Here is a 25,791-nt window from a genome sequence, read left to right as displayed (position 1 = left end):
AAACTTGCAGATAGCAAAATTAAACAAGATGGTAAAAGAAAAATTCCTCAGTCTAAAACTCTACCCTTTCACACAAATTTCAGCAACTACCTGCTTTTAATTCTGCACAATATAATGAATTACTTATGGTACTGAAGATACTAGTTTGTTTTTTTTTTAACTGAAGGATTAGGAAAAATGTGTATAGGAGAATCCTGAGAACTCTGGATGGATTGGCTTCCCTCATTTTTAAAGGGACAGCGGTAGGTAAGGAAAGGCGAATCAAAGACAGGTAACATCACCGGGATTACAAAGGGTGAGGGACTGGCACTGCCCACACGTGTTGCGTGAAGGATAAAACCCGAATTTGGCAGCATCAGAGGATTCCTACACCAATGCGAAAACAGAGTAGCCTCGAGCTACCTGGAAAGCTTCAATTGCTCCACGCTGAAGACTCGAGCAGTTGCCTCTTAGAGGAGCTGGAAGTGTCTCCAGAGGGCAGCTTGGGTTGCAGCCCCTCAACAAGGAATCACAGGTGGGAGACGGTTAGCACCGGTAACCAAGACAACCATTTCCGCGCCGGGAGGACAGAGGAAACAGATTCCTGGCTGATGCCCACGCTGCCGGAACTCAGCGCTCCCGGGTCCACCCGGGCGCGGGAAGCAATGAACGCTGGGAGCTGGAGTCCAGAGGTGGCCTCGCCCATTTCATGGACGGAAAGGGCTCTGGGCTCCGCCCATCTGCCCGCTTTCGCCCAATCCTCACAGACCTTAGAAGGCCAGCCAACGGCAGTCTCGACGTTTTTCCGCGAGAGGGGTACACTAATATCCCGGAGGAGGAAGGAGCGAACTTCTGGTTAAAGTGTGGTTGTGCAACAGGGCTCCGAGCGTGACACTTTCCGCCGGAAGAGCACTAAAGCGGGTCGGGATTCCGAGCAGAGAGGCGAGATGCTCAAGTCCAAGACTTTCTTGAAAAAGACGCGGGCGGGTGGCGTGATGAAGATAGTGCGCGAGCACTACCTGCGGGATGACATAGGCTGCGGTGCGTCGGGGTGCGCGGCGTGCGGCGGAGCGCACGAGGGACCTGTCCTCGAGCTGCAACCCCTGGACCGGGCCAGCAGCCTCTGCCCGCAGCCACACTACTTGCTGCCGGACACCAACGTGCTGCTCCACCAGGTGCGCCGGTAGGCGGGCGGAGCCGCGGCACCGCTGTCCCACCAGGAGAAAGGGAGGCGGGGACACTGAGACCCTAGGAGAAGGGTCTTGGGCAGCATTACGTACTCAGGGAGAGGCAACCCCACCGGGACCCATGCCTCCTGCCCCCAGGCCGAGGTTCTTTTTCCTTGTACTGTTTTTTTTTTTTAACCTTTTTTGAGTTCTTGGAGTTATAAGAATTTTAGATCCGTCAACTTTCTAACTTCTGCTGTCTCTTCTGCCTTAGATTTTAATGTCTGGAGGCCGGGGACCTGGGCTTCTGTGGCCTCCTGCCTGCGACCCTCAGGCAGCTTGTAAGTCCCTACGAGCGAAAAGGGCCAACGTATTTCTTTATTAATGATTAATTCGTCACAGTTTTGTAACTAGTTTGTTTACACGTGTTCTTCTTTAATCGACCTGCAGGGTTTTCTGCTGCAAAATAGCTCCTTAGTTTAATGTACAGGTAGTTAAAAAAAAAAAAAAAACCGGCAGAGTTTTAGGTTCAACAGAAGCAATTTATGAATGAACACTGGAAAAAATAACTATTTATTTATTTACTTAAAAGATTGATGTCCTTGAGGACCCTGCCATCAGGAATGTCATCGTGCTACAAACAGTTCTCCAAGAAGTGAGAAATAGGAGTGCTCCGGTATACAAACGAATCCGAGATATGACTAATAACCAAGAGAAGCATTTCTACACATTTACTAATGAACACCATAGGTAGGGGGGAAATTACCTCAGTTATCAAGAAACTAGAATTAGCTAAATTGGGGGGTGAAAGTTCCTGGCTGTCATCTGTGACATTGTTGGAAGATACACTGTTAAGTTTCATACTTCTGGGAGTAATGTTTGATTCTTACACAGTTTACAGACCTTGCTAAGGTCACATAGGCATCGATTGGGTCAAAGCCAGAAGCAAAGTCTCCTGATTCCTAAAATGTGGTAGGTCCTTTAATTTCCAAAATGTGTTCATTTTGAATTGGTTTTAGCATGAGTTGAGCAGTAGGATTTTGGAAGATGAGATTTGCCTAGGTTTTTGATATACCATATTATATGAATAACCAACATAAGTTAATTAAATATAGGAGTTTATGAAAGAGAGCTTTAAAAATATAAAGCAGGTATATTCTTAATGGGCTCTTAAAAGTTACACTAATACCTTATAACTGATCACATTGAAGACAGTAAGGTTAAGAAATATAATTCGTTTCAGATTTAAGATGTTTGTTTTAACTTAATGTGTGATCTTAGAAAATATGTTATTGTCTATTTATCAAGAACCCGCCTGCCAGTGCAGGAGATGTGAGTTCTATCCGTGGGTTGGGAAGATCCCTTGGAGAAGGAAATGACAACCTGCTCCAGTATTTTGCCTGAAAAATCCCATGGACAGAGGAACCTGGCAGGCCGGTCCATGAGGTTGCAAAGAGTCAGACACGACTGATGGGCTGAACATGCATTTCTTGTATTGCATAAATAATTTATAACAAATCCAGTTTACTTTTATTAATCAGGATTTCTCAATGTTGCCATTATTGACATATTGGACTGGGTAATTTTTTGTTATGGAAAGGCTGTGTGAGGCACTGGAAGGTGATTAGCAGCATTCCTGGCCTATACTCACTAGATGCCAGTAGCAAACACTCCCCCCACCCCCCACCAATCCCCTGGGCTGTAACAACCCAGAATGTCTTCAGATGTTGTGAAATGTCATCCGGGGGGAGGATATCAGGGGCAATATCACCCCAGATATGAGAACTGTTGGGTTAGACAGTGGATTGGATAATGAAATCCCATGGGCATATATAACTTCAAAAATGTTTAATATCTCAAATTTCTCTTCCTTATTCTTATATCCCACACTTAAATATTATTTATGTAAAGAATATCAGTTAAGCACTTCAAGACTTCTTGTTTCTATCTCTTCCTTAAAATCCAAAAACAGGAACTGTTTTTCAGCACTCAGAGACCTAGTTTCTGTAGAGTATGACCATCAGATTTTTAATCCGAAGTTAACACTTTTGTTGGCTTAAGTGCCGTGAATAGAGTTTAGCAGTACTGGGGTTGACAGGAAGAATTAGGACACTCAGGCATGCTAAAACCAATTCAGAAATTTATGACCATGTCTTTGATAATTCTAAAAGCATCAGCAGGTATGTTTATATTAAAGCAGGTTTGTTTATATTTATTATAAAACTCTAAAATTGAATCCTTAACCTTTAAGAAGTAGGTAGAAGTTATTGTGCTGAATTTTGTAATTGTTCTTAAATTTGGCTTTGAAGAACAGATTTAAAGAAATAAGTATACTGACATTTGATAGCTCAGAGTTGGTGGACTTAGAAGGAATATGCAGTCATATCTGGGTCTTGTCTTTCATTCTCTTGATGGCCCTTGTCATGTATTGTGAGTTTATCATGCATAATTTACAGGCATCATGTATTTAATAACTACATTAATCATATGATCACAAGTCATCTAATCATACAATTGGTAGCTTTTAGGAATTTCTGTTAATCTACAGTTTGAATGAAATCTCATTATCAGACCTGTAAAATACTAGTATAGTTTGTTTTTTTTTTTCAACAAGCTGTGACTTTTTTCAATGTCCCAACCTATAGTATAAATTCTGATTTTGAGTTTTTCTTTTGGTGAGATAAATTTGCTTTAGCCTTTTTATTATTCCATTAATAATATGATTTTTTTCTTTCCAAGCAAATTGTTGTCTTAAAAACATCACTGTTTTGTCTTATTTATTTCCTCTGTGAGGTATAAATGTGAATACATTGAGGGGAAAAGATGTACTATTGACTCTAAGTTCAGTGATCATTAAGCATTTATGTCCAAAGACTTTTTATGTGTGCTTGATTCTGTTGATTTCCATTTCTTATCTTTCTCTTTTCCCCTTTTCATTACACTTAGAGAAACTTATGTAGAACAACTACAGGGAGAAAATTCTAATGACAGAAATGATAGAGCCATCCGAGTAGCTGCAAAATGGTACAATGAACATTTGAAGGATATGTCAGCAGAGAATCAGCTGCAAGTTATCTTCATAACTAATGACAGGAAAAACAAAGAGAAAGCCATAGAAGAAGGGATACCAGCGTTCACTTGTAAGTCTCCATGTATCCAGACTGTTAGTTCATGTTTGCAGATGCATGCAAAAATTATCATCAGGCCCATGGTCAGATGTTCGTTTGACTATTTGGTATTTTCATGGTCATATATAGCTTAATGTGATATTTTTGTATTTTTTTTAATTTTTCAACATTGCTAAGCTAAGCGAGTTGTGCCAGCAGTGGCTGTTAATTTCCCTGTCAACATTTGGAATGGGCTTAGCAATAAAAGCTCATAGAGACACTCGATCCACTGCCTCTCGGGCTTGACTACCTCAGCAGAGAGGGTCCCTCCCCCCCCAAAAAATTGACATGTGTACTGTCACAAATAAGATAACCCATGTTCTTCTGAATCTAAGGGGGATAAAAAACACATTTAAATTTATCAAGAACAAAAAACTTATTTTTCAGGTGAAGAATATATAAAAAGCCTAACTGCTAACCCTGAACTCATAGATCGTCTTGCTTGTTTGGCTGAAGAAGGGGTATGTTTGAGTTTGCTTTACTTTGTTTTTGAGAAGTGAAAGATTAACATAGCCACTTTGGGATGTTAAGCTTATAATTACCAGATTTAGAAATTGGAATATCAGTGGGCAAGCTGGAATTGAAATAGGAGTTCGGTGATAAACAACACGAATGGCTGCAATAGGCTTTTGATCAAAATGCCACCCCTAAAGTCTTGACTTCTACAATACCACTGTTCAACCCAAGTAGGGCCTGGCATAAGGTGGCACTGTTTGTGTGATTAATCAGTGAAGGAACTAATGGCTGGCTTGTGATAAGGAGTAGGTATTTGACAAACAAACAGGTGGTGGGCACTGGAGAGAGGGTATCCAGCTGTAGTGTTAATTCCATAGGAGGAGGGAGGGCTCATGAGAAGTAGGACAGGAAGGGAAGGGGCCAGATAGTGAGGACTCAGCAATTTATTTTGTTAGTAGTTTTTAAACTATCATATAAAGGTCTCTCTAGAGTCCCTTGGACTGCAAGGAGATCCAACCAGTCCATTCTGAAGGAGCTCAACCCTGGGAATTCTTTGGAAGGAATGTTGCTAAAGCTCAAACTCCAGTACTTTGGCCACCTCATGCGAAGAGTTGACTCATTGGAAAAGACTGATGCTGGGAGGGATTGGGGGCAGGAGAAGAAGGGGACAACAGAGGATGAGATGGCTAGATGGCATCACTGACTCGATGGACGCGAGTCTGAGTGAACTCCGGGAGTTGGTGATGGACAGGGAGGCCTGGCGTGCTGCAATTCGTGGGGTCGCAAAGAGTCGGACACGACTGAGCGACTGAACTGAACTGAACTGAAAGGGCTGTTACTAAGAGAAGTTAGCACATAGGATTTTGGGCTCCCTACTTTATACTCTTAGGCTGAACACATTAAAGGTTGATGAGAGTGTGGCTAGGAGGAATGGAGAACAATCAGAAATGTTACTTATTTGGAAAACCACTCATCTCGATTTATAAGATGATACATTGTATCTCAGCAAGATTAGAGGCAGAGGCACGAGTAGGGGGTCACTGCAGTAGTGGATGTGAGAGGGAATCCTTAACCTTGTTTCCTTGAATGTGAAGTGTGTTTGGCAATAACCATGTCATAGCATCGTTAGGGTTGGATGGTGATAATGTTCAGTCGCTAAGTCGTGTCCAACTCTTTGTGACTCCATGGACTACAGCACTTTAGGCTCCTCTGTCCTTCACTATCTCCAGAGTTTGCTCAGGTAATAGTAGTGTTAATAAAATTCTTATCTCAGTGCCTGGCACATAATTATGGTAAATGTAAATGGTAGATACTGTTAGGTTTTATATAATAGTATATAATATGTGCATCCAATCTTTACAGCGTTTTTTTTCTCTTCCTGTTTTCAACCAGCTACTTCACAAAACTAAATAGAAGTGAAAAAATAAAAGCTGGACTTTATTTTTAGAATACAGGTAATAGGGTTATCCTATCTAATATATTTGCACTAGTTGCATGCAGCTGTTTAAATTTAATTCAGTTTACAGTTCAGTTTCCCAGTTGTGTTGTTCACCTTTCAAGTGTCCAAGAGCCCCTTGTGCCTAGTGACTACCATATTAGAGATCACAAGACACTTCCTTTATCACAGAGTTGATTTGGATAGCACTAAATGAGGTGGATAGGTCTAAATGAAGAAACAGGAAGTAATCCAACATTGATAATTCACAGTATTTGACTATGTACTATGATAGAGTAGAGTAAATGTAGGATATAGTGAAACTGCAGTCAGTTCTGTTATAGTACGTGTGTGTGTTCCCCAAAGTCACTGTGCCATGTAAAATTTTATATAATGAAAACTACAGAGCTTGGGCTTCCTTGGTGGCTCAGATGGTAAAGTGTCTGCCTGTAAGCAGGAGATCCAGGTTTGATCACTGGGTCAGGAAGAGCCCCTGGAGAAGGAAATAGCAACCCACTCCAATACTCTTGCCTGGAAAATCCATGGACCGAGGAGCCTGGTAGGCTGCAGTCCATGGGGGTCGCAAAGAATCAGACACGACTGAGTAACTTCATTTTCTCTTTAACTTTCACAGAGCTTAAGGGAAAATGTGATTAGGGACACAGGCAGAAACTTCCTGACGCAGTGGAAAGAGGGTTATCTCAATTTGAACAGAAAGTTGTTAAACCAGATGAAGATGGTGTGGCTAATAAGCATGGTAATCTGAAGTAACCATTAGGTGTTTGAGGCATGTGTGTGTGTGTGTTTTGTGGATTCAGCTTGGTTCAGCTGGATGCAGTTCTCTGCTCTCACCTGGTAGTTTTCTAATTTACCAGTTGCATTGGAACACATTTGTGTTTTCAGAACAGGCATGATAGGAGAGCTAACCATACTTAGCCAAGGCATCTAACCCAGATTTGAAATGTCAAGGCTTCCTGATAAAATTGTATCTAAGTTGAGATGGGAAGGATGTTAAAGCAAATTCCTTTGAGACAGAGACATTTTAGCTGTGTTGTATGTTAAAGGAGTTAATGACTAGGGGAAGAGCATTTCACGTGGAAGGAATAGCAAGTTAAAAGGCTCTGAGGTTAGAATAAGTTGACATGATTGAGAAATCCCTAGAAGTGTGGATGGGATGTGAGCAAGGGAGAAAAATGTTAGGAATGAAGTCAGAAATGTAGACAGGGACCAGATCGTGTAAGGATGTAGTAAGTCATGGGAAAAAACTGGATTTTAGTCCATGAGTACTGGACAGCTATTGAGCAGAATAATATACCTGTTTCCCTGTTCTAAGGAGAATAGGTGAGAAGCAGGGGCCTCCACTTAGATGGATATTTTAGTATCCCTGGGAGACAAGACAGAAAATTGGATCATGGTAGCAGAAGTTAAGGTAGTGAGAAGTCAGATGTTGTGTGTATTTCATTGATATAAATATTTTGTTGATTTTAGGATTTGGTGATAGATGGGACTGTGAGGGTACAATTAGTTTTAATAGGCCATATCATTAATCTGTTTAATAGGTCATGTTCATGGTAGGTTTAATAAGTCCGTATTTATTTTTAATAGTTCATGTTTATATGATGGTGAGGATGTTATAGTACAGGGGTGAATTTGATTCCAGAGAGAGAATAACAAAGTTCTTGAGTAGAGGTGAGGAAGTGGTGGATAGATGCACATAGGTGAGCAGATTCAGCATGGAGCGAGTCTCTATTGATTGCTTCCGATTCTCATTGTGGAGGTGGAGGTCCCTTATCTGAGAATGAGGAAGGAAGACAAGGAACTTGGAGAGTTAAGCAGAAGAGAAAGTATAAAATGATCTCCTTAGAAGATGGGAAATTTAGGAAGTGTAGACGTCTAAAGGAGCCAAGCAGTTAGGTTATCGGATGTTGGAGGTCTCAGAGGATCCTGGAAGGTATTGCGGTGGATCTACAGTGGTCCCAGGCTACCTCTGTCTAACTGCCTTAGCTGTTTAAAATAATCTAAGTAAAAATAGCTTTTCTTGTGCTTTCTGGAACCACAGTCTTCTCATACATTTGAGGTTTCCTATTACCCTTTATATACTTCTGCCTGTTCACTTGATCACATAGCTACACACCTTCATTCGAGAAGGCCTGGACGGGGTTGGAGGGGTACATAGAGTTTTTTCTTCGGTGGCTGATACCAAAATGTAATGAAATGGAAATGTTTGTGTATGTTGCCTTAAGAATAAAAAGCATTTTTTTCTTACTGTGCTATGTTCTTTTAAATTCATAAGAGTTGTATATACTGTAACATGGATGGTTGTTTTAAATAATACCTGATAGTGATAATAGTTGTATGTGGAGCATACTGAAGACTCACATACTGACTGTATCTCTTGGTTTGCTTATTTCACAGAATGAAATAGAAAGTGGAAAAACAATATTTTCAGAGCATCTTCCGTTAAGTAAGCTACAACAGGGCATCAAATCTGGCACATACCTTCAAGGGACATTTCGAGCCAGCAGGGAAAATTACTTAGAAGCTACAGTATGGGTCCATGGCGATGACGAAGACAATAAAGAGGCAAGTGTGTACATGAGTTCGTTTCACACTAAAATATTTTCTGTTCCTTTTTTTCTTTCATAAGTGTTTCAGATTTTGGTACAAGAATTTAAATTTGCTTTACCCTCCTAGTTTGTGACCTTGAAGTAAGTTATGTGAGAGGCCACAGATGATAGAATTAATCATTTTTTCAGGAAACTGCTTATTGAGGAAAAGAACTTTCTATTAACCCCTTTTAAGAGAATACAAATATAATCAAACAAAAACAAACCCCGCTATGGTGCCTCTATTTTCTGCATTATGATCTATTATGGGAAGTACCATTTACCTAATGTATAATTGCTCCAGAGGGCTTCCCACACTTTAAAGCAAACAGCAGTCATTTTGGGGTGCTGACTATTTGCTAAGTACTTGTCTTAGTGCTTTGAATGCTGCATTTCATTTAATTTTCAACTCTGCCTATAAAAGTAGGCACTCTTTTGTTTTACCAGTCAGGACCCTGAGATTTAGAGAGATTAAAAATTCTGGTATTAATGTAAGAGTTATGTGGAACACATGAACACAACTTGTATTTTCTGGCATTGTTTTTTCTATTTGATACTGAGAAATTTAGAGGGCAGAGCAAAGGGACCCTATAAAGGAAGAAAAAATATAAAGGAAGGGAAATAGACATAGAGACATCAGAATCTATCTCAACTTCTTTAGGGCAACCTTCCCATTATTATACTGCCTTTGAAAATAATCTGGGCATGTGTTCTTTGCTATTCACACAGATAATCTTACAAGGACTTAAAAATTTAAACCGAGCTATTCATGAAGATATTGTGGCTGTGGAGCTTCTTCCCAAGCATCAGTGGGTAGCACCATCTTCTGTGGTTTTACAAGATGAAGGTCAAAATGAAGATGATATAGAGAAGGAAGAGGAGAGAGAACGCATTGTATGAAACCAAACAGGTTTTATTTTTTGTTTGTGTAGCTTTGATTAATTTGTTAATGTATTAGCTTTGGAGAAAATTAAATGAAACAATTTTGGAGAAAGTTAAATGAAACAGGTTTCATTGCTTTCAGATTTATGGAATAAAATTATAGTTCTATAGGTTTAATATATGTCATATACATAGTTGATTTCTTTTCCTCTAAGTTAGTCTTTTAAATTAATGTCTTACTTTGCTCAAATAAACAGGTTAAAATACAAAAAGACTTAACTTGAGTATGAAACTTGAACTCTGACATTCAGTTATATGATCTAGCTGAATTAAGTTTAAGTAAATAAAATTTTCTTTTTTTTTCTTTTACAGATTTAAAATTTTCCAAAATGCTTTTATGCAATGTTTAAAATCCCCTCAGCATAATAGATGTACTTCTAGGCCCTTAAAAATAGGTCTGTTTAATAATTCCTTCTCTGTTACCATATTTATTATGATGAGAATCCTTTCTGTTGTTTTTTATGACCTAAAGTCTACCTGATAGGTATTTTTCCATTTTAGAATTATAAGAATGATACAAGTAGTTGGAATTCACAGAACATTCGTAGTTCTTCTCTCTGTATGAATTACAATCACGACTTTGGAGTCTTACTATAACATTATCTTTACAAGGTCCAGGCCATAGGAGAGTATTAGAGGTGAAATACCATAGTGTTCTTTTGCTATTTCTAGTAAGAACTATTATTTATTTGGGTTTATATTTTGAATAAGACAAGCATTTAAAGATACATCTCTTTTTTTAAAATAAATTAATAAGTGCCACTCTGCTCATTACTGGAAACTACTGAAATCCTATTAATTACCAGACCTGTGCATGAGCGTGTGCGTCTGTATATGTCAGTAAAGCCTCACATTAAAACTGAAGAGTTGGGTTCTCACATATTTATTCAGTTTTCTCTTTTTGGGGTTTTTTTTTTTTTTTGGTAGTGCTTTATTATAGAACTATTTTTGTGGTTTTGTTTGGCATGCTCTTGCTAGAATCTTGAAGCATCAAAATTCCATAGTTTTATGTCATAATTTACTGCCTGAAAAAGTATTAGTATCTGTATTCTAATTTTGAAGGGAAATTGTCTCATTACCCTTACAGGACAGATAACTGAAGGTTTTTACTTTTATTTTTACATCTCAGCTTAAGACTGCTGTAAATGAAAAAATGTTAAAGCCTACAGGTAGAGTTGTTGGGATAATAAAAAGGAATTGGAGACCATATTGTGGCATGCTTTCCAAGTCTGATATTAAGGAGGTGAGTAAAGAGCATGTTGCTATGTAACTGAAAATGATGTACATAGAACAAAATTTAGAGCCCTCACCTTGCCCCCATCCCCAGCCTTTTGTGTGTAAATTCTTTTTCCTAATGTTCTCTAGTCAAGAAGACATCTCTTTACTCCTGCTGATAAGAGAATCCCTAGAATTCGGATAGAAACCAGACAGGCCTCTACATTAGAAGGACGGAGAATTATTGTTGCTGTTGATGGTTGGCCGAGAAATTCCAGATATCCAAATGTAAGCTTGAAATAATAATTTTATGTTAGACTATTTAACTGAAACTTTAGGAATAAAGTTGCTTCTTTTACTAAAAATAGAATCTGTCTTTATATAAAATGCATGCTGAAATTTAGGAGTATTAAGTAGTACATCCAATCTGAAAATTAACCTAGGAAATTCCAATGTAAATCACTTGGTTAATTTTACTCAGACTTCCTAACAAGTAATTTTTGGTGACAGTGACTACAAAATTAGTGTTTGAGACCTAAGTAGATTCTAGTAAACAAATTTTGAAGCTAGGATATTTGAAGCAACTTTTAAACTTGAGAGATAATAGGAACTAAACAGAGACCTTGTTTTGTGAGAACTGAACTCTCAGAAAGTCTCCACCATAAATCACTTGAGAAGTCTTGTCATTTTTAGCTTTAATTTACTTAATAATCATTTTTAAGAATTGTGGAGAAAATTTAGAAATACTAAAGTGGTAATGGAAAACGTTCAACCATTTAGTATGATAATAGAATATAAGTTAATAAACAGCTGTAAAATACACCAGTCTTATAATACTCTTTGGTTTTAGGGACACTTTGTGAAAAATTTAGGTGAAGTTGGAGACAAAGAGACTGAAACAGAAGTTTTGTTACTTGAGCATGATGTTCCCCATCAGGCTTTCTCACAGGCTGTTCTTAGCTTTCTACCAAAGATGCCCTGGAGCATCACTGAGAAGGTATGTTGAAAAGAATTCCTAGTGAGTTTATGGATTACTGTATCTAAGCTATTAGTTTTATTTGGTTTCTGTATGTGTCTTTTAAAAACCATGTAGAAACCTTATCCCCCTCCTCCATTGCATTTAGTTTGCTACAGAATGCTTAGGTTATCACGAAAATCATTTACTTTACTAAAAGACAGACTTTTCTAGGCGACAGACACTGGCTGATATCACATTTTCCAAAGGCAAGGGCTTGACAAATTATAAAGCATGAAGTGTTGTTATCACTGAGAATATAAAGCTGCTTTTTATTATAATTATCGTTGATTTTATAGAGCTGTGTTACATCTGTACCACCAAAATTGTTTTCTAGTTTTCAATAATATGGCATTTTTAGGACATGAAAAACCGAGAAGACCTGAGACATCTGTGCGTCTGTAGTGTGGACCCCCCAGGATGTACTGATATAGATGATGCTCTCCATTGTAGAGAACTTGAAAATGGAAATTTGGAGGTATTTGTAATTACGATGACATTCTATTCAAAAATAGTTCTGGTCTTGAATTAATTTTCTTTTGACCCATTGTAGAATTTGTGAATTATTCATGTCAGGTAGAATCTGTTGTGGCTGCAGAGACTCATGGGCATGAAAAAGCTGAAATGGTAACTGTGACTGGTGTCTTCTTTTCCTTTTAGCTGAATTTCTTCTCATTAGAATTCCTTTGGTACATTTACCCAGTTAAGCATGTTGACATCCTTTTTATCTTTTTTAAGGTTGGTGTTCATATTGCTGATGTTAGCCATTTTATTAGGCCAGGAAATGCTTTGGATCAAGAGTCAGCTAGAAGGGGAACAACTGTATATCTTTGTGAAAAGGTAAATGTGTTAAAGTGGAATTTTGATACATCTTTTCTGTCGTCTGTTTTATTCTTAATAAAGTCATCTGAGGTATTTCCTGAGGAAGGGAGAGCCTCAGTATTTAGCGAAATATGAGTAATCACTTTGTTAATTGTGTAGTTTGTCATAATCATGGGCACTTTTGGATTCTGAAACAGTGTGGAATAGTATATGAATTAGCTAAAGGACATACATAGAATAAGGCGACCTTCAGTTCAGTTCATTCAGTTGTGTCCGACTCTTTGTGACCCCATGAATCGCAGCACGCCAGGCCTCCCTGTCCATCACCAACTCCCGGAGTTCACTCAGACTCACATCCATTGAGTCCGTGATGCCATCCAGCCATCTCATCCTCGGTCGTCCCCTTCTCCTCCTGCCCCCAATCCCTCCCAGCATCAGAGTCTTTTCCAGTGAGTCAACTCTTCGCATGAGGTGGCCAAAGTACTGGAGTTTCAGCTTCAGCATCATTCCTTCCAAAGAAATCCCAGGGCTGATCTCCTTCAGAATGTCGACCTTAAATCAGTGAAAATATTGCAGTGTTTTTTTGTTACTTAGCCAAATAACAAGTAGATGCAGTTGATATGAGTTGTGAAGTGTCAACCTGTCTTTGAGTAATTAATATATTTTCCATTTTTTTATATATAGTTAAGTCATGAGTCTGTTCTGTCACAATTACTATTTCTTCTTCATAAGTGTGCTCCCAGAAACTTACAGAGAAAAATTGTGAGAGTAGAAGGGAAAGTCAGGCTTAATTAACTGTCAGAGTTCTTTTGTGTACTTTTTTTCCATAAGAATTCATTGTTTCTCTATTTTAAGGATGTTGAAAACACCATGCAGTTTGTGTGAAGCATTGGAGGAGGGTCCCGTTGTAGAGTTACTAGGGCTTGTGTCTGCTATCTAGTACAAACATTTTGTACAGAGCAGAGATTTCAAACTTTCAGGGCACAGCTAGGTGGGTAGTGTAGAGAACTTACCACTGACATGAAATCCAGTTTTCTTCCATTGCTTTTTTTTTCTTTAAGCCACTCAGTCACGTCCGACTCTTTGCAACCCCACGGGCTATACAGTCCATAGAATTATCTAGGCCAGAATACTGGAGTGGGTAGCCTTTCCCTTCTCCAGGGGATCTTCCCAACCCAGGGATTGACTCCAGGTCTCCCATATTGCAGGCGGATTCTTTACCAGCTGAGCCACCAGGGAAGCCCAAGAATACTGGTGGGTAGCCTATCCCTTCTCCAGGGGATCTTCCCAACCCAGGAATTGAACCAGGCTCTCCTGCATTGCAGGCGGATTCTTTACCAACTGAGCTATCAGGAAAGCCCGTTGCTTCCCTCTTGTAAAAATTGTGTGTAGCTACTTCTCTAGAAATAGACTTGTATTTTTAATTTCACATTGTCTCAATTCTATTTATAGAGGGCTTCCCCCACCCCGCTTAGAACATCAATGTTATTTGAGAATAGAACGTCAAATAAATGTATGGATATAGCTCAGTAAGCTGCTACTCTTATTTTATCTGTTTCAGAGGATTGACATGGTTCCAGAGTTGCTTAGCTCTAACTTATGTTCCCTGAGATCTAACGTTGACAGGTATTTATGCACACTTCTTCATAAAAACATAGTATTTACTACTTTAACTGATTCCCATTAACAAATACTGTCTTACTTTTGTCCATAGGTTGGCATTTTCATGTATTTGGGAAATGACTCACAATGCTGAAATCTTAAAAACGAGGTTTACCAAAAGTGTCATTAATTCTAAGGTTGGTTTCATGTTTAATATTTCATGTTGCACATCTTTTTTACTTTTAACAATGTTCTAGATTGTTTTTTTAAAGTTAGGTGTATTAAAAAGAAGTTTTCCCCCAGTATTGCCACTAAATCTTGTTGTTTTCAGTTATCTGCTTAATTTTTGATGTTATCTAGAAATGAGATTATGTGGCAGTTTTTCTGTAGTCAGAAACTTAGAAAGCCTGTATGCTTAGGTGACCAAGTAGATTCTTTTAGCCCTAATGTAGGAACTCCAGTATTTGAAGTTATCCCAATTTATAACTGGTTAGTATTTTAAAAGATGGTGTGTAAACCATCTTCTTGCTCCTCACATTTTTCACTGGAATGATATAAGCCACAGTTGAATTCTAGTAGAACTAGTCTGACATTGATGTTCAGACAGAATGGAGCCAGATTACATTTCTCACTCCTTTTCTTCTTTTGTATCTTTCATCTGATTTCCTTATGTTCTCATTTTGCTCTGAATCTACTTTTGATGTCTGCGAAACCCTCTTTTTCCAGTGATCTATTTTCTAAGTTTACCTTCTTTTTCTCTCCCTCTAACATCTTTCTTTTCTGATTAACTAGTGGCTGGAAATAAAGCTTAGTGTGAAACTGACAAGGAGTTGTGTGTGAATGATATAAATTTTCCTAGATTTGTATTTTTAAATAAGGTGAGTTTATAATTCTCCCAAAGTTGGTTAGTGTAGCAAAATTTTATATGAAAAAAACTTAGTAAACATGTAACATAAAACATTTTTAGACAAGGAACTCTTAGCTCCTAGTAGATAAGTTGGTTCTCCCAAGAATCTATCCTGATCTGCATCACCTAACTCTTTTTTACTACTCCTGATTTTCACTCATAAAACTATTTTTTTAAAAAAAAGGCTAAAAAATGGCATTTTTCCATGAGGAGGGAAATATAGGAGCAGAGCAGAAAGCTGTTTGTTTATTTGGATTGTACTGGAAATTAATCTTTTCTACTATGATTTTCTAATTCTTACATTAAATACTCAATTTGGGGTATTTAGTAGATTTCCTATAAAACATGATGTTTCGATTCTTACGGTTTTATTATTTGCTGTGTGTAAGGAAGTACTGGTCATCTGGAAATGATTTCACTTTACAGTCATTATCAAAGAATAATCTAACCTTCCTTTTATCTTATTTTAACTTATTCCTAAGTATTTATGCATTAAAAGAATAATGAAATAAATGAGAATTTAACAATTCTACCATTTAATTTTGTTTTAATGTAAGTTTGCTTATGTTGTGTAATGCATCAGATAAGAATTAATGAACCAGAAATCATCAGTGTGAAATATAAATATTATAACTAGGAATCTCTTTTGTTATTGATTTTAGGTTTTCTGAAATCATGGATATTTTAGAGTGGAAACATAAATTTTCAAAAGTAAACCAGATTTTCAAGCATTTGTATTAATATATGGTTTCTTTTTTTAGGCTTCCCTTACATATGCTGAAGCTCAGATGAGAATTGATTCAGCAGCCATGAACGATAATATTACTACTAGTCTCCGTGGACTAAATAAACTAGCTAAAATTTTGAAAAAAAGAAGAATTGAAAAAGGGTACATTTCAAAAATATTAAGATTTCTTTTACTTCTCCTATCCTGCTGTTAATGATAACTTGTGAACTCTTTATGAAGTGTTTATCTTGGTCAATGATGAATTATTTAATAGACTGAGTAGGGACTCTTAAATAGATGCATTCTATTTCTTCTAGCTACCTATTTAAATATTAGCAACTTGATTCTGGACTGATGTTTGTTCAGGAGTTCTGTTATGTTGAAGACCTTGATATGTCTGAATTAAAGATCTTCAGGAAATTGTAGGAAGGGAAGATCTTGAGACTTTTCTATGGCTTATTCCTGATTTTAACTAGAAATGAATTTCAAGACTGAACGTTTTTTCTCAGATGTTTCAATAAAGATAAATGAAGTCCTTGCACTTAGAGTTGGAAGAGATTTTTAGAGCATGTTTAATCCAACATCTTCAGTTTTTAAATGATTAGGGGTTACATTGAAGCAGTCTTGCCAAAGATCTGATCACTAGTGGCAGATTCACATCTTTTAGCTGTTCTCTCATGGCATTTGCCTGACTGCAAAGGAGTTTTAAGGAATATCCACATACCCAAATCTGTTGAAGTAGTCAGAAGAAAGTTGATTCTTGAAAAACAATCAACTGTCCGAGTACAGCAAGTGCTTGAGCCTTGCATATGCTGGTCTCTGATGCCCATGCGCATCCAAAGTGGAGTCACAAGTGGTTACCGAAAGTGGTTTTGTTGGGTAGTGCAAACTCTAGATCTCTGCTGTTTTCATAAGATGTGCCTGTTAAAGCGAAAATTAAAGATTAAAAATTCAGTTCCTGAGTGACACTAGCCATATTCCAAGTGCTTAGGAGCCACATGGTAGGCTGGTGGCTACCATATTGGATAGGGTGGATTGAGACCATTTCGTTCCATTGACAGTGGTGGTCTAGGTATTTATGCTGAGCCACCCCTACCTAACTCTACTCACATTTCAGTTTTCTGGGAATTTTCTTATGATCCAAAATACTAAACTTGAAACTGATTTGAAAAGAAATTGAAAGGATAATTTGGATGCAGTAAAACCCAGTGAAAACTTTATTGCTCAAGTTTGTCACTAAGACGTAAATAAGATGACTATAATTAGATTTCTTTTGTAATGCAAAACAACACATTTTTCATCGTATTCATTTATTGAAGGTTTACAGTATGCCAGGTAGCAGAAGGTTTCTTGTAAAAGCAAAGTGAATAAAACCAATTGAAACTATTTTGAGTTTTAAAATAAGAGATGTTGATTTTTATCTATAATGTAGATTGTGATTTGGACAGAAAAGCTATTTATTTAATTTGAAAAACACTCTGTACTTCTAGTTTTGAAAGTAGATACTCATCTACTGGTAAAACCTATCATTGAGTCTTCTCAGTCTTAGGGTGAATAGAGAAAGCAATCAGTTAAAAAAAAATGGTTATCTTTCACCTTCTTAAAGGATATGTTTTATCTTAAATTATATCTGTCATATGTCTATCTTAAAGGATAAGAGTTATGTTTTAAATGTTCTGTGAAGAAATAATGATCAAAATATGATTAGTGTACCTTGCTCTTTAGGTCAAGCTGTATTAATTAACACGTTAATTGTAGTGTAGAACCTTGTTATATTGCTCAAGTTATTTGTCATGGAAAGAAAGGCATATTTGTCAGATTCCCTCTCTAGTATTCCTTCTATAGTTCTTGCAGTAAAGGTGAGTCAAGGAAAAAAGGACTTGGAATCCCACTTGCCCCAAACTCATCTTTTCCCCTTCTTTGTGATTGTCCGAAGTTACCCAGCCTCAATAAAATTCTTAGTTTCTGGTTGATTTGGAACTGACTGGATGCAGATAGGTTCATGATGTGTAGAACCACATTATGCTTGCCTTGTGGGAAGAAGAACTTGCCAAATCTTTAAAGGAGCTGTGCATGTAAAGCACTTAGCCTGATATATTATCTGACACGTAGTACTGAGACACTAATAGCCATCAGTATCTGTAACGTGAATTGTGGTTTATCAGTCTCCTCATCAGCTGGTTGAGTGTATGTGGAAGATACTTTTGAACTGAGGATCTTTTGGTGCTACTCATTTGCCCAGGGAAGCTTCCCTTTTGCCTCTTTCCACCATCCCTCACCTCACCCTTCCTGTAGTAAATAAAATATGACTGATTGCGTTCTTTATGAAACTTATCAAACCCTCTCATTTTGGGTACAGAAGACATTCTTTATCCTGAGAAACACAGAGACTCATTTTGTTGTATTGCTGTTGTCCTGCCTTTTAAAATTGATTTTAGAACTATAAACTATTAGACCATCTGTGAAAATATAAAGGAACATAAAAGTTAGCAGGTGGTTATAAAGCTTTCAAAAGAGAAACTGTCACATACTTGCTTTAATCATTTCTGTTTTAAGAGTAACTTCCAGAGTTATATCTGTTACTGCTCACATAACTGATTCACCTCCTTATTTTATTTAGGGCTTTGACTCTTTCTTCTCCAGAAGTTCGATTCCACATGGACAGTGAAACTCATGATCCTATAGATCTGCAGACCAAGGAACTCAGGTATGCAATTTTTTTTTTGATGAGTAGTTGATAAGATTATTATTTTAATATAATATCTAGTGTATATATTAATAAAACATTTGTACCCCCAAATATGTATTTTAGTGGAGTCATGATTTCTGTAGAGAAAAATAAATATGATTTTACTTTCTAGTCTCATCTAAAACTCAAATACCTTATTTGTATTATAAAAGAAAACTTGCCAGCTTCATTTGTTTTAATGTGTGGTGTATTAGAACTTGACTAGTAATAGTTATTGTAAGTAAAAGAGGATTACCCTCATTAATTTCTTAAGTATTTAATAGAGAATAATAGGGAATATACTGTGATAGGACAGACCTAGGCCAAAACCCTGGAATCTGAAGTCACACTGCCTCAATTTGGATCCCATTTCTGCCAATGACTCCAGACAAATTATTTGACCTCTTTACGCTTCGATTTATTTTTAAGTAAAATAGAATTGGTAGTGGTACACACTCATAGGGTGTTGTGAAGACTAGTCAGAGGTTAAGCCTTGTTATTGTTTTATTGATTTGGGTTAAGGTTTAGGAGGCAAGGGCTTCTCTGGTGGCTCAAATGGTAAAGAATCTGCCTGCAATGCAGGAGACCTGTGTTCAATCCCTGAGGCAAGGCTGGTTTTGATTAAGTCAGAGTTAGGCCTCTCTCCATACCTTTTATATAAGGTGATTCTGAAATTAAGCATGCATTTACACTTTTCTAGCAGATGACCAAGGATTAAAAACGGGATTATACTCAAGTTTGTTAGTTAGGACCAGTGTGTGCTTTACAGCTTTAGAGCTACAATTTAAAAATACCTTTGAGTGAACTATGCAAATAAGTCTAATGTTAGTAGGAACAGTACACCCACTACCAAGGGCTCTTTTGAGGAAGATCTTGAATCTTGTTTTACCAAAGCAGAACATCAACCATTTCTTCTTACCAAGAATAAAAACCACATTTCTAAGATTGTCCCCATAGTTTTAAAGACATGTTTGGAGATCTTCCTAATTAAAAAAAAAAAAAAATTAACATACGTCAGGAGTCTTGTCAAGAAGTTATGTTGTTAAAGAAGGAAACATGAGTGACAGATTAATAATGCATGTTCAGTAACTTGGGAGAAAGCACTATTAAACAGAACACAGGGGCTTACCTGGTGATCTAGTGGTTAAGAATCTGCCTGCCAGTTCTGGGGGCATGGGTTTGATCCCTGGTCTGGGAAGAAGATTCCACATGCCTTGGATAAACTAAGCCCATGTTCCACAACTGCTGAAGCCTGCTCACCCTAGAGCCCGTACTCTGCAATAAGAGAAGACACCACAACAAGAAGCTTGCGCACCACAAAAAAAAGTAACCCCCGCTCACTGCAACTAGAAAAAACCTGCTTACAGCAGTGAAGACCCAGTGCAGCCGAGCAAATAAATAAAATTATTTAAAAAAAAAAAAAACAGATCACTTACTAATATTTTGTATACACAAATCATTTACTGTGTTTGATGAAAAACAGTATCAAATTAGTTAAGAGTTTTGAAGTCAAGTCATAATGGGCCCAGATCCTGTTACACTAGTAATTCTGACCTTTAGTGAGAGATTAATGTTACACATCTTTAGTTTTCTTATCTACAAAATAGGACTAGTACCTATATTCATATGTATATACATATATGTATATGTATGTATATACATGCACACATACCACAATGTAAACAGCACTTATAGCACAATGCCTGGGACATAATAAGCACCCAAAATAACTATTTTAAATATCTTTTAATTTGTGGAATTTGTTGGTGAAAATTTCAGTTTTTTTAAGCCAATATTGGTATGACCTAAATAGCTTTTAATTCTTAGAAAACTATATTTCTGTAGATACAGAATTAAATAAAAATCTCTTTGGACTCAGTGTAAAAAGGTGAAAATGCTTATGATTTAGGTTTTACATGTTACTAGAGTTAGTAAAGCTTCTGTTTTTTAATGCCGCTTGTAAAATACCCTTTAGCATAAGATTTACTCATGCAGTACGTGAATTGTAAGAGATTGTTAGCATAGTAACTAAGAAATGAAAGGGATGTTTGGTTCTTAAAAATACTCGTGTATACACACATGAATGTTTGCATAGGAATTTTCATTATCTCATTAACAGAAAAGATAACTTGTGAATGATATATAGAAGTCTCATTCTTTTTCCTTATTTAATGTCTTTTCATTTGGCAGAGAAACAAATTCCATGGTGGAAGAATTTATGTTACTTGCCAATATCTCTGTTGCAAAAAAAATTCATGAAGAATTTTCTGAGCATGCTCTGCTTCGAAAACATCCTGCTCCTCCTCCATCAAATTACGAAATTCTTGTTAAGGCAGCTAAATCCAAGGTATGGTTCCATAGCTAGAAACATTATCTGTATTCATGTTGTGATGTAGTGTTTGCACTGAATAATCTATAGTCACAGTTCCATGAAAGTTCTGTTTCCTCATGCAAAAATGTGCCAGTAATTCTTTTCATTAAAGAAGTCATCTAACTTGGGTATGGTCATCTCTTCACACAGTGAAATCATTTGCCCTATACTAAAGCCAGATATTCCAGGCTACGTTATTTATAATATCCTGAACATATTAAACTTTTCCATGTCTCTGTGCTTTTACATATTTTCTTCATGCTTGTGTTACTTCATATCTCCTCTGAACTACTGACCTCTTAAGACTTAGTTGTTTTTTTTTCCTCTTTATCTTCAACTCGCTTCAGTCTTCTTTCACATCCCTAAGGAAGAAGTCCATTTTTGCAAACATGGAAAAAAAGAAGAAACATAAAAAGGGGAACCCATTTTCTCAGCCCCTTATACCCTCTGCCTCTGGTTAGTAGACTTTTATTTAGACATGATTACCCCTGCTTTGGGGGTGACTATGGCTTGCATTGGTTTTCTTTGGATCACTTGCTCAGGCCACATCTTTCCTGTCCAGAAGAGAGAGAAGAAAGGGTGTTGGATCTCAGAGCATTATTCTAACAGGAGGATGTTGGTTTCTCATTTTTCAGACCTTTATGGTGGGCCGGCTCTTATTATATCCATCAACATTATCAGCTTCTCTTCTCCTCCAAGGCTTACTCTGTAAATTGGAGAATTTTCTCTTATTGTCCTGTTTCTTTCTGTGACCTGGGTAGAGGAAGGAAGGTTTATGTATTTTTGTCTCATCTTGCAAAGTAGAATAGGCAGTTAACTGCTGTATCATCATGTTGAGCTGTAGTCACCAATACTCTGGCCTTTACTTCTACATTGAATGGAGGAAAAGGATCCATAGAGAAAATCCCAACATGTGGAAATGGAACCAGATCTGCTTTGACATTTCTCCACCCCAACAAAGATTAGGCGAGAACAGCTGGACCTTGAGAGGCAGCACTACTGCCCCCACTATTCGTTCACCTTGAAACTTCTTGAGAATGTTGGTACTTCAGCACCTTCAAATGAATTCAGAAAAATTTAAGGTTTGATATTACACAAAATCACTATGACTTTTACTAAGTTTATTTTCAGTTCTCCTAGGTAAGGCTAAAAGGCATAAATACTTATTACCTGGTCAAAAGACACCATGCTTTTCTAGCCTGATCAGTTACATTTTGAAGACATGGCTGGTAATGATATTTAAATGTTTGATTTGATCCCTTTTCCCTACTCTTTGGGCTTCTCTGGTGACTCATATGGTAAAGAATCTGCCTGCAATGCAGGACCAGGTTTGATCCGTGGGTCAGAAAGATCCTGTGGAGAAGGGAATGACTACCCACTCCAGTATTCTTGCTGGAGAATTCCATGGACAGAGGAACCTGGCAGGCTACAGTCCATGGGGTCCCAAAGACTTGGACACGACCAAGGGACTAACAGTTTTCTCTGTTTATTCACAGAATTTGGAAATTAAAACTGATACAGCCAAGGCTTTAGCTGACTCTCTGGACCGGGCGGATTCACCTATTTTCCCATATCTAAACACCCTGTTAAGAATATTAGCAACTCGCTGTATGATGCAAGCTGTGTACTTCTGCTCTGGAATGGACAATGATTTTCATCACTATGGCTTAGCATCCCCAATATACACACATTTTACTTCACCTATCCGAAGGTACATTTTCTCCTTAACAAATGAGAGATAGAAAATACTTTATTTCGAATTGTAAAAGGATATTTAAATGCTAACATGGCACGATTCTTGTTTTTTCTTCATGTGTCTAGATACGCAGACATCATTGTTCATCGGTTGTTGGCCGTGGCTATTGGAGCTGACTGTACTTATCCAGAGTTGACCGACAAACACAAGCTTGCAGATTTATGTAAAAATCTCAATTTCCGGCACAAAATGGCTCAGTATGCTCAGCGTGCCTCTGTGGCTTTTCATACCCAGGTATTTGCCTTCTGTCACTAATGTTAGCAGAAATGAAGTTTTGTTCACTTTTAATTTGATTGCATAATTTTTTTTTGTTAACTTCAAAATACTTTAAGGTAATCCTTAATAAGGTTGTCTGCTCTTTTACAGTTATTTTTCAAAAGCAAAGGAATAGTAAGTGAAGAAGCTTATATTCTGTTTGTAAGGAAGAATGCTATTGTGGTATTAATTCCAAAGTATGGTTTAGAAGGTACAGTGTTTTTTGAAGAAAAGGACAAACCAAAGCCACGGCTTATATATGATGATGAGGTACAGTATTTCTGATGGTTTTATTTTGGGGTTTTTCTTTTGGTGGGAGTGGGAACGCTTTGTCTTCAGTAGGTTGCAAGTGGTACCTCTAACTGGTAAAATTATTTTTGTACCCTACAGAATTTTATGCCTACTAAGCTTAGCGTTTTACTCACAATTTCTCACCTCAGTATATGTTCTCATATACAAAAGTTATTAATTTCTTTCTACTCTATAAAGTTTTCCCTTCTAAGGAAAACTTGAATTATACTTCGTTCTTGGTGAACAGATGGGTTAAAGTCAAGGAATAAATGGCTGTTGATAGCTCCAAGAAGGGAATTTTATCATCCAGTTCCCAGTGTGTTTTACCTGACACACTCCCTACTTCCCTGACCTTAGTAGAAGTACAAAACAAATTCTGCCCAATTACCTGTGTGCTCCTGTACAAGACCAACAATTTGCTAGTTAAAGGGTTGAGAAACCTGTGATTAATGAATAATATATTGGTACCAAAGAGTGAAAGGGAGAAGTTTGCACATAAATAGGTCATTTGTATGTGAGGGTGTTAGATTAGTGGTTTTGGTTATGTTGAACACCTAGGTGCTTATTAAATATTGAGGTTATTTTTAAACTTAAACGTTTAAATTAATTTGGAAGATAAATTATAAAGAATGAGAACCAAGCTTCAAGTGGAAAAAAGCAATTAAAAATAGTAAAATGTGTTTTGTTTAGATACCATCACTTAAAATAGAAGACACAGTATTTCATGTATTTGATAAAGTTAAAGTGAAAATCATGTTAGACTCATCCAATCTTCAGCATCAGAAAATCCGAATGTCCCTGGTAGAACCACAGGTAAGACCAGACTTACGCTGTTCATGTTGTTGTGGAGTAAACAGTACAAGTTTTGTGAAAGAGAGTGATACAGTCCTGGGTTACTTCTGTTTAGTATAGAATCTTCAAAGTAGTGTGCAGGACAGGTATCTACAGAGGAAATCCTATTTTATCACTGATTTCCGTAGGCCGCAGGAACTCAGGCATCTGGGCTGCTTCTGAGTTCCTTGGTTCCACAAATGGAATCCTGAGATCTGCCTAGTTCTTTTTACCAGTTTTGAAATCGGCACTTTTGAACAGCAGTTTAAAGTGTGACTCACCCTAAGACATTGGACCTTAACCTGGATTCTGCTCCCAACACACCTGAGGCCTCTAATGCTGACAGTAGGTCTCAGTAGAGAAACTGTTATGGCTAAACACACCCTTTCCAAATGACAGGCGTCTGTCTGTTGAGATCATGTCTACCTGTTACATTCTGAACCACTATTCCTTTGCGTGTGATATACATACATAGGTACATTGTGTGGAAAACTACTGTTTCCCCTTCCCCCCACCATCCCTCCATCTTTTTGAACTTCAGAGTGTCAGTGAAGAAGAGGAAGATTGGATTGAGGTTTCTTCATGATGTTACGCTTTTACTCACGTTTCTCCCATTTTGCTTTACTTTAGATACCAGGAATAAGCGTTTCTGCTGATACTTCAAACATGGACATTAATGAACCAGAGAGAAAGAAGAAGAAGCTTCAAAAATAGCTACAGTCAACAACAAGAAAAAACTTCAAGGATTGGTTTCCTTTAAAAAAAGAATCTTGAGAGAACACTTGTAAACCTAAGAAGTGTGTGATATAGTTTGTTACTTCTAAGTACATTTTAATAATTTTTAAAATTTGCATTTTTATTGAACCGTTGACTGTGTCTGTCCCATCATACTGCTTCCTTCCAGGATTAAAGAACTATTTATGCAGAAAAACTCAATTGAATAACCATCACTTATATAGTGACAGGACAGCAACTGAGGGATCTGTGAAGATCACTGAAAGGGAGCACTCACCTGCTCACTGAAGAGGAGATGAGTTTTGCATAATTTGATTATCTTCTATTGACAGAAAAAACTAATTTTCCTATGGTGAAAATATAACATTTTTAGAAGCAAGGAACAATCTAAGTCTTGAAAGCTGTCACTGTATGGGATGGCAATTTTTAGAATTCAAGACAATGAAGTCAAGAGCTGTCAGGGAATTCAGCATTTAATTTCCTCTGCCATCTTTAATTTACCTCATTTTAGGGCGCCCCAGGTGGCATGGTAGTAAAGAATCTGCCTGCCAGTGCAGGAGACTCAAGAGATGTGGGTTCAGTCCCCGGGTTGGAAAGATCCCCTGGAAGAGGAAATGGCAACCCACGCCAGTTTTCTTGCCTGGAAAATCCCATGGACAGAGGAGCCTGGTGGGCTACAGTCAGTGGGGCGGGGGTTGGAGGGGAAGGGTCACAATGAGCCGAATATGACTGAGAAACTTGTACACACATGGCCACAACTTACATTGTATTCCTTTACTATTAAA

General features: G+C 37.5%; 1 protein-coding gene across 1 annotated transcript; it reads left to right on the top strand.

Annotated features, from left to right (window-relative positions):
• The first annotated feature begins 926 nt into the window (after window positions 1–926).
• DIS3 (DIS3 homolog, exosome endoribonuclease and 3'-5' exoribonuclease) lies at window positions 927–24,997 on the top strand. The gene is made up of 21 exons (XM_052650161.1): window positions 927–1,154; window positions 1,738–1,895; window positions 4,092–4,285; window positions 4,700–4,773; window positions 8,619–8,786; window positions 9,539–9,703; window positions 10,881–10,994; window positions 11,117–11,254; window positions 11,817–11,963; window positions 12,343–12,459; window positions 12,720–12,821; window positions 14,365–14,429; window positions 14,518–14,602; window positions 16,074–16,201; window positions 18,660–18,746; window positions 20,958–21,114; window positions 22,635–22,849; window positions 22,960–23,128; window positions 23,261–23,419; window positions 24,131–24,253; window positions 24,902–24,997. Exons 1-21 carry the CDS (start codon window positions 927–929, stop codon window positions 24,983–24,985), a joined length of 2,877 nt encoding a protein of 958 aa, XP_052506121.1. The 3' UTR covers window positions 24,986–24,997.
• Window positions 24,998–25,791: the final 794 nt, after the last annotated feature.

Source organism: Budorcas taxicolor, chromosome 12 (assembly GCF_023091745.1).
Source record: "Budorcas taxicolor isolate Tak-1 chromosome 12, Takin1.1, whole genome shotgun sequence".
NCBI classification, from domain to species: Eukaryota; Metazoa; Chordata; class Mammalia; order Artiodactyla; family Bovidae; genus Budorcas; species Budorcas taxicolor.
Note: the sequence above shows the minus strand (reverse complement) of the source record. Positions and strands in the feature narration are given on the sequence as shown.

Excerpts from the sequence above, each read along its gene's own strand:
- DIS3 (XM_052650161.1), top strand. The coding sequence starts at position 927 with ATGCTCAAGTCCAAGACTTTCTTGAAAAAGACGCGGGCGGGTGGCGTG. Across the intron at positions 1,155-1,737 it reads CCAACGTGCTGCTCCACCAG|ATTGATGTCCTTGAGGACCC; the intron begins GTGCGCCGGTAG and ends TTTACTTAAAAG. Across the intron at positions 12,822-14,364 it reads CTGTATATCTTTGTGAAAAG|AGGATTGACATGGTTCCAGA; the intron begins GTAAATGTGTTA and ends TATCTGTTTCAG.